The sequence below is a fragment of the Beta vulgaris genome, chromosome 1, assembly GCF_026745355.1.
Source record: "Beta vulgaris subsp. vulgaris cultivar EL10 chromosome 1, EL10.2, whole genome shotgun sequence".
Lineage (NCBI taxonomy): Eukaryota > Viridiplantae > Streptophyta > Magnoliopsida > Caryophyllales > Amaranthaceae > Beta > Beta vulgaris.
The window spans coordinates 61610982-61621189 of NC_079202.1; the positions used below are offsets into that span (position 1 = coordinate 61610982).

General features: G+C 33.5%; 1 protein-coding gene across 1 annotated transcript; it reads left to right on the forward strand.

Annotated features, from left to right (window-relative positions):
* Positions 1-6481: 6481 nt before the first annotated feature.
* Positions 6482-7429, forward strand: LOC104890179 (uncharacterized). Its single transcript, XM_010675572.1, has one exon. The coding sequence runs from the start codon at positions 6482-6484 to the stop codon at positions 7427-7429; it is 948 nt and encodes a 315-aa protein (XP_010673874.1).
* The last annotated feature ends 2779 nt before the right edge of the window (positions 7430-10208 follow it).

Here is a 10208-nt window from a genome sequence, read left to right on the forward strand (position 1 = left end):
CCAAAATTCAAGGACCGTTTGATTTAACTGATTTTGCCTTATTTTATCTGAATTTATCTTATCATATCTTATCTATTTTATTTTTTGTAATAAAATAAGTTGAACATTTATCTCATCTTAACTTATCATATCTAAACTTATCACATCTGATCTTATCTCATCTCATTTTTTCTAATATAAGTTAAAATAAATTGAATACAATAGAGTCTTAGTATTATACTATTATCCATAACTAACCAACATTAAGGATTTGTTCTCTTCGGAATAAAACAGCTGAATTAAACTGAACCGAACTGAACTGAAAACAAGTTGGAGAGAGCATATCGTAAATTTTTATTAAAAAGATAATGATTATATATGTCAATTTTATATTCAATTAATTTGAAAGTTTCGTAAACTTTGGTATACTTTACTTTTTAAGTTGGACATTTAGGAAAGGTTCTATTTTTGTAAAGTATGATTATCAATTTTATCATCCACATTTCATTAATGATAATTAATAAGTAACCAGATCTACTACAGCTTGTCTCGGGACATGTGTCTGTCAACCTGTCAGACATCACCCAACAATTCTGTGACACATGTGCAACTCAATGCATTGCATCTCCTACGCTTGTCCTTTTCCTTTTTTATTTTTATAAAATTTAAGAAAACGGACCCACCAATGACGTGGCGTAATATCAATGGATCCAATTGCAAAACAGTGTCAAACTTGTAGACTCTGCAGTACACGTGTCAGTATGAATACGTAAAAATCAGACATGTGGGTCCCACTCTATGAATTGTACGCATGTCTCATTAAAACTTCGTTGTCGAGAAGCTAAGATTTTATGTCGACGTGCCACGTGGTGCTTGATCTATGGAGCTGTAATCTTGTCCATACATTTTTTTACTTATATTTTTTGTAAGAAGATCGGAAAATGAAGATTTAGATCTGATTAATTAAACTAATCTATTATTAGAATAAATTAAATTTATGTACTTCCTCCGTTTCAATTTAGTTTTGACACTTTTAAAATCATGGACTTCTAGGTAATTAATTTTTTGGAGAGGAGAGAGATAGAGAAAGAAAATAAAAGGATCTCATATGATAGGAAAGAAATAGAGAGAAATTATGGCCATATTTGGTAAATAGCTCTTTCATTGGCTTTTGCCTTTTTAATTTGGTCAAACAGTAAAAAAAAGTGTTTGGTTATTAGCTTTTTGATTGGCTTTTAACCAAAATGAAAAAGCTGCCTGGAACAACTTTTTGGATTGACTTTTGGTTTGTTGGACCACAATCTCTCTAATAAACCGCCAACAACCACAATTAATTTTGCCAAACACTTTTGCAAACAGCTAGCTTCAACAGTCATCCTAAGAAGCCAATACATACGGCCAATGCTTCCAGCAGTCAAACCAGCCAACTAAACAAGCCAAAAAACCAACAGGCAGCCGCCGATTACTAAACAACTCCATTAACCAACATAAAAGTGTTACAATTAAATTGATACTTTCTAAAATATGACAATTAAATTAAAATGTATAAAGTAAACCAATCACAGAGTGTAATTTTGGAGTAAGACTTTTTGATTTAATTAAAAGTTTAAGGAATCTTTTTATAACATGTGTCAGGCATATGTTAGATGGATTAAAACATTGATTATGTCAAAATCTTCTTAGGAAGGCGTCGTCGATCATATGATGTAGCATTTCATTTTATTTTTATTTTTTAGGGAAATTTTTTCTGTTTTCTTTTTCTTAGTTGTCGATAATATGGCAGTTGGATGGTTGAGATTTAATTAAACTGTGTTGCTTGTTCTTGATTTAAATATCATAGTCAGTAGGACTCAACAAGTCTTAATTGATGTAAACTTGATAATGTTTCATCACTGACGGCGGCTTCTACCTATTGCTTTGACATTGGACAGGGAAAATATATAAATTGAACGAGTTAACAATAAAATTATTAACTCTATTTATCTCTAACTATGAAATTACGATATGTCGATGTAAATAGGTAATAAAATTATTTGTAAATATAAAATTCATAATAACATTGGTGAGAACATGTGCTTAGTGAATATTAAGATGTTTTGACTACGTCTTTGAGATAGGATAAGCATAAAGTGAATTGTATTATATTCATATATTTTTTATAATTCTATTCATACAGCCTAGTAATGTGTTATGTGCATGATATACTTAAAACTATTTTATTGCTCATGATCATTTCTAGGATCCGAATGATCAAATAAGCAAGATAGAATAGTTTCAGAAGCAAATGAATGTAAAATAGTACTTTAGAGTGTACAAGCCCTACGCAAGGTTTCCCGATGGGATTTCAAATAATTACTAGAGTCGGTGTTCGCAATGAAGTAAGGAGTCCATAGAGATGCTATAGAAACCTTCTTAACCTAAAGTTAGTAACTTTTACTTATGGTTGACATTGTAGTTGAGATCGGTGGCCTTCAGATTATGTACTCGTCAGCAATAACAACGTGAAAGACACACATCGACATCAAAGAATACACAAGAAAATTCAATCTGTAAAAACTTATGAATTATGCCTGAATAGAAAAAAACTATGCAATTGAAACTTTCAACGTTGTGTATAGTATATTGACTTTCAAAACTTCCAACACAATCTAACCAGAGTGCTTATATGTACATAGAAAAAATACTCACATCGATCGATCTTGCCCCCCCCCTTTGTGAAACCAATAGTTGCTATGTTAAATTCGAGTTAGGTTTAGGAATATATGGCATCTATTAATTTATTAAAAGTAAATATACATATAATAACTTTACATTATCGCAAAGCATGAGTTAGGATACTTGAAATCAATTAACGAGGATTCTAGTAATTATGTCTCCTTTCAAAATAAAATAAGCAAAATTTTCATCGGTCTAAATGTCTAATTACATATCACATATAATTTAGAGGGTTGTACATGTGCATGCTATACATATATATACACTTGGAAAGTAATTTAATAAGACTTTTTGTTCCATTACTTATGTATTATTTATGTGTCATTTTTATTATTGGCTAATAGTATCTGAAAAATTGAAATGTATGCTCCCAAATAGGACTATATTATTGACAAATAAAATAAGTTGCTCATGAAATATATTATAAGAACAAGATAGAAGCCTCGATTAATCCTTCGACAAGTTTGTTTGACATATAGGATCATATTTGGTTTTAAAATCCAAAGCCAAACAAAACTGTTAGATTTGATAAAATTCCATAAATCTAGAGTGAGTCTATTGATCAATATATATAGGTTACAATAATCCAAATCCTAATATCATTAGAAAATTATACAAAGTATATCCTAAGATAATGACAATATATTATCCTAATAGTATTCTCTATCAAAACAATTATAGGGATTTCATTAGTTGTGAACTTGTGGTGCTATATGTAAGTCTCGCTTTTGCGTCGAATTTGAGTGATTTAATTATATAATAAACTACTCCTACATGTTATGAAAGATATTTGTGTGTAATTTTTTTTTGGTTGAATCTTGTTAGTTTTGGGGCATATGGTTGGCACATCAATAACATCTCAATATCTTGGTCTCCAAATATTAACTAAATTTTGAAACAATGCTTCCTAAGCATAAATAGTATTCTCGTACACATATTTAAAAAACACGATATATATTTTCTTAATTGATATCATTTATATCTCGAATAATATGATATACGTACCCATTCCATTAATGGCAGGTTCGGGGATGTTAATGGGGAGGTCTGGAAGGTGATATGGGGACTGGACGGACCCCCGAAGCTTAAACACTTTGTGTGGCGAGCGTGTATGGGGGCATTAGCGACTAGAGGAAGGTTAAAGGACCGCCATATTTTGGACGAAGGGTGCTGCCAGCATTGTCGCAGGGAGGATGAGTCTATCACTCATGCCATTTTCCGGTGTTCTCTTGTTTCTCCCATATGGGAAAATTCCCCTTTCGTTTACTACGTAAGAGATGGTCCCATTTCCTCTTTCTTAGTTTTTTTGTGTGGATTGTAGCAAGGTTGGAGAAGAATGATTTGTTATCTTTCTTGGCACTGGCGTGGGCCGCATGGTCATACCGTAATTCGGTAACTTTTGAGGAACCATGGCTGAATGTGCAGGTTAGTGTTATGGGATTTTTGAAACTCGTGAGTGAGTATAAGAATTATGCCGCCTCGGTTTATAGGGCAGAGCCTGCTGCTTTGGCGTATCAGTGCGGGCGAGGTGGGTGGCGCCGAGTGAAGGATGTTTTCGGCTGAATACAGACGCAGCTATGCTGGCGGATGGCATTGTGGGTGTGGGTGCTGTGGTGCGGGATTCGACGGGCAAGGTCCTGTTGGTGGCAGTGCGTCGGTTTCGGGCTCGGTGGTCTGTCGCTCTTGCTGAAGCAATGGGGGCTCGTTTTGGGATGGAGATGGCGAAACGTTTTGGCTATGGGTCGATCGAGCTTGAATGTGATGCGAGCAATATTCCTAAAGCTATCGCGAAGAAGAGTTTCGGGAGGTCTCCCACAGATTTGGTTTTGGAGGACATTAGTATTCTGGGAAATAGTTTATCTAGTTTTTCTTTTCTGCATGTCAAGCGTAGTGGGAATACAGTAGCTCATTTCATTGCGAGACTTTACCCTGCTGATGGGGTGCAACATGTTTATGTATCTGATTTCCCGCAAGGCGTCTTAGCCTTGGCGGAGCTGGATGTTAGTTAATAATATTGGCTACGTTTTCCCCTCAAAAAAAAAAAAAATCTAGATATAAATTATACTTGTGCTTGTCGTACTGTTTGGCTGATAATGTGAAAATTTAATACCCTGGAATTATTGAATAAGGATTGATAATAATTGTTAGAATTGACTTAGTAATCCGGTATTAAATTTTCAGCATGACAATGAATTGCAATATTTTGCTAGAAAAAATGTATGGTAACAATGAATTTTCTTTTATGGGAGATTTTAATAGAGAATACTATTAGGATAATATTTTGTCATTGTTTTAAGATATAATTTGTTAAATTTCCTAATTGTATTAGGACCCAAATATTGTAAACCTATATATATATTTGTTCAATAGAATCACTTCGACTAAGTGAGTTTACATAATTTAACAGATTTTATTATGAAGCCTAAAAGCTATCAAAGGAAGTAGTGAAATTCCAAATACATAGTAACAAAGTAAATTACATCCGATTCACAAGTGAACTGTTAATTTTCAGATTATATAAAATGGGTCTGGTAACCCATTGCTTTCTTCTTTTCTTCATTTCACTCTCTGAATTTCTCTTTAGAATTTCCGTAATTCAATCTACCTGATTGAATTCACATGATCCTACCATGAAATTAGAGGCTTAGAGCCTCTCCATACAAGAGTTAACCATCTAATTGTTATCATTAAGGTCCTACTCAAATGTCAAATATGAATGTGTTATTGTGTTAGCTAAAGTATAACTTGATTTTATCATCAGGTCCTTTTCGATGAAATAAATCATATTTTAAGTACTTTAGGTAATTCAACTCAAAACTATCATGCGTTGCTTTTTAACGATAGATGAAAATTTTCGTCCTTAAACTACACGTCTCAGTTCTCACTATGTAACATCATAATTGAATTTTCGTTATTCTTGAATCAGAGATTAGAGAATACTAGATAGTGTAATAAATTAATAATTGATTGTGGAAACTGTTTTTTAACAATGATAAATGCCCCAGAAGTAATACTAGTACGCATTGGAACTCTGGAAGCTACAAAATAGAAGTGATAAAGTTTTATGAATGATATATTGGTATACTTCATAAGTCTAACGAAGAAATATGAGCAAATGAAATCTCTAGAGTCTTGTGTCTTGGCATGGAGAACGGGGGAAAAAATACTTGGTGCTAATGTGGTGGAGTTTCCGAAGGCTCCAATAATATATTAGACACGGCACCATTATGGTAATTTTATGTGTCGGAGAGTAAAGTTGGTATCAAAATACAGTCAAATTGGTACAAAATAGAATAAAGTTAGTACCAAGTTTCAATTCTGGTACCAAATTGTAAATTGGATCTATTGGTACCAACATGAAAGTATTTTGGTAGTAATAGCGGACCTATTAAGGATTCTGGGTAGCCCAGGTCCCAAAAAAAATAAGTTTTATTTTTATTTTATTAACTGCACTTTTATATCATGCTATGCAACCTGATCCAGTGGTATAACTCTTTAACGACTCTTAGCATGATCGTTTCAACGCGGGTTCAAATCCGGATACTAATTCCATCTTTCTACTTCTTGTTTTCTTTCTTCAATGTGCTTGTCTGCTTGATGACATTGTTTCTCTTTTCTATCTAACCATTTTTTTTTATATTGGATCTTCATTTCACATTTTAAATAGTATTCATATCTCTTAATTTTAACATTTTTTGTAATATAACAATTAAGAATAAAGTATTCAATTAAATCAGGATCTTTTTCAATAAAATCAGCATCCTTTGAATTGGCAAAAAGCTCGAATATGGTTCATCAAGATATTATCAAAGGAATCTGGAAAGGTCTTGTACCTCACCGTGTGGAAATCTTCGCTTGGCTTTCCATGCTTGCGAAAATTAACACAAGATCGAGGCTGCTGCAGATTGGTATTATCACCCCGGAAAACTCATTTTGCGTCTTCTGCAATTCCTCCATCGAAACTCCAGATCATCTTCTTATCCATTGCCACCTTCCCTCGATGATTTGGACATGGTGGTTAAATATGTGGAATTTATCGTGGACCCAACCTGCTTCTTTGAAGGAAGCTTTCCATCAATGGCGGCCAGCTAAAGGTGGACCTTTCTTCAAGAAAATCTGGGCAGCGGCTTTTTTTGTCATAATATGGACCATATGGAAAGAAAGGAACGCTAGAATCTTTTCTAATATTTCATCTTCATCACGGGAACTGCAGGATCTGGTTCTACTAAGATTGTGTTGGTGGCTCAAGGCATGGGAGGATGATTTCCCATATTCTGCAGATGAGGTCATACGCAACCCATCATGCCTCAACTGGGAAAAGAGTGTGGCGCCTCGAAATTCATCTCAACATCTTGTTCCTCACTTATGGTCCCCTCCACCTATTGAGACCCTACAGTGGAATGTGGATGCCTCATATAAATCTCATCATGATCATGCTGCGGTAGGAGGAGTTCTTCGCAATTCCATGGGAAATTTTGTATGTTTATTCTCAAGCCCCATTCCTTTGCTTGAGATTAACTCTGCCGAGGTATTTGCAATTTTTAGAGCCATCAAAATCTCTATTAATTCAGACAGAATCAACAATCACAGCCTCATCATCATCTCGGATTCCTCCAATGCGGTTCAATGGTGTAATCAAGACTCTGGAGGGCCTTGGAATCTAAGTTTCATGTTGAATTTTATTCGCAATGCACGAAAACAATGGCTCTCACTTTCAATTATTCATAAAGTGTGAGCTACAAATGGGGTAGCAGACTCTTTGGCTAAACAAGGATTGTCAAGAAGAGATGAGTTTCTTGCATGGCTTTAATTGATTGAATGTAATCTGTAATTTTTGCAGAACATTTTTGGTTGTATGTTTTCTCCGGCCAAGAGCCTCAATAAAATAAAGCCCAAACTTATCAAAAAAAAAAGATAAGCTTATCGATCTAGATAGTGCAAGGTTAGAAAACTTTTTAGACAAGACAGGATTGTAGAGTTGTAGCTAGCAAGCAAAGAGTTTGATGATTGTTAGTACTTCTTATTGTGGACTTCAAATTTTAAGGACACTTGTCAACTAAAATTCCTATCACGACATATAACATCGTACTAAACTAGGCAGAAGTGTAAAAACAAAAATGGTGCTTTGTTTTTGTAATGAGGTTGACTTGGCCTTCATCCCTTGTGAACATCAGAAGTTGATGTTGATGATAGTGATTAATTTTGGTCCAATTACGAGGAGTTTCCCTCCGCTTTCGGCGAGTGGACTAATTTCCTGTGTGAGTTTACATGGCTACCTTAAAAGGCAACATCCTTTCTAACTGGGATTTTTTCCATACTCAAAGTTCAAACACGAGATCTTGATTAAGAGTGAGAGATCATTAATCACTCACGCCAATCCCAGTTGGTTGATGATAGTGATTAGTGATCGAACACTATACTTTTTTCATTAGGTAAATCACCTGATATTCAGGTACATGTCAAACTTTATCTAATTTGTACTCATATCGGGTTTTTGAATAAGTTGGAAACTCTCGCCCTATATCAGTGTACTTGAATTTTCGTTCTTCTATATTAAAGTCAAGACTTCCATCTATAAATTGGAACAAAATTCTTGCCAACTAATTAATCTAAACATTCGTTTTGTGATTGAAATCTTATAAGTACGTAGTAGTGAATGTTTGGTTGCTGAATGGTTATGATTTATGACAGCTCTCGTGTGGCACAATTGAGGAAAACATGTAAATTGTAGTGAATTGGTCGTTATTACCTATTGGAACATAGTCTATTGAGATTATTTGGTATTTTTGTTAATCAAGATCATATAAAACCAAACCTCAAATGTCATTAACGTTTTCCAGGTGTTGTAAGAGCAACTCTTATGCATATGTCACTGATAGAGGAAGTAAAAAGAAATTAACAAAGATTATATGAAATAATAAATTTTCAGGGGTTACTATTAAATTTAGTCAAATGTTAAATGGATCTAAGTTGGTAGCGTTAATGGATAAGATTTTCGACAACTTACAAGCCCAAAACAAAATTCATTCTAAAATTAACTTGCTATAAGAATAACTCAACACTTACATTTACATGTGGGTTTTTGGTGGAATCTCACAATTATATTAATAGATGTTAAAATTAAAGGCGGTGAAAAATAGTTCATTTAAATCATATTATTTTATCTAATTTGAGCCTACCGCTATATAAATCATTGCATCACATAAATTGATAGAAATTATATTATTTTTTGAATCAAGCTGGATTCACTATTGGTTTATCTCCAAACCAGATCAGTATTGGATACACCATACCTTAAGTTTGGGTTGAAGAATAACTAATCACGTATCCATCAATTTTGTCAAGTGTAATTAGATTGACAAATAACAAATCCTAATACTAAAAGTGTTGTGGAAAAGGATAGTCTATAAAAACGACTTTAATAGTGATTTTAGAATTTTTCTTTTCATTCACTAAAATAAAATTTTATAACCGTAAATTTTAATGAATTAGAATAATTATGAATCCGCACTTTAAAACATGAAATTATTTTTGCAACACTATGGCTCCGTTTGGTAGGGTGTAAAACATTTTCAGTGTAAAATGATTTTCATGGAAATAAAATAATTTACAATGGAAAACACAATTCCAAAATTAGTTTTTCATTGTTTGGTTCCATGTAAGAAAAATAATGAAAATGAAAGAAATATGAAAAGGAAAGTGGAGGTTGTGAGAGGAGTGTGTATGAGAGATAAGGAAAATAGTTTTCCCTTCATTTTGAAGGGAAAATAGTTTTCCATTATTAGGAGTGTAATTTTACTCCAAGGGAAAATGGTTTTACACTCCTTTGCCAACCAAACAATATGAAACTGAAAATAGAGGAAAACGATTTTCCAGGAAAACATTTTACGCCCTACCAAACAGAGCCTATGTCTCAATGTTCATCTTTATTTATGACCACCACCGTAGAATTCTCATCAAATTTTATAATGGTCATATATAAACAAAAGCTTCAAGAAACGCAATTAATTTCTCACAACAAAAATAATAATTGTTTAGAAATTTGTCATCACTCTACCTATCTAGTGTCAACCTTTAGGTATGCTAACCCTAATGAAAGCCAAAAATAAAAATAACAAAACCAGTACTCTAAATCCACATAAAGTCACCATATGTCCCCAGTGAACAATTGGGACCATTTATTAGGAGTTGGGAGTAGTACTAGTTAGGACCCTAACTCGTGCCATACAACAGTTCTTAGAATCCTGTTACATCCATCTTTGAAGTATGGTCATCTCATTCATTAGTCATCAATAAGCATGATTACGAAAGACTGAAGTTGTTCTACTACTAGTATGTACCGTACTACTGTATGAAATAATTTGTCACATAGTATCTATACAAATATATTGAAAGGTGTGCAAAAACAAGAAATTATGCCACGTGGCACTCTCCTTATGGAGTTTTAGTTCATGTAATCCATGTACAAATAAAAAAAATTAAGAAATTGCATAGTATAGGGTTTGATCTTGAGA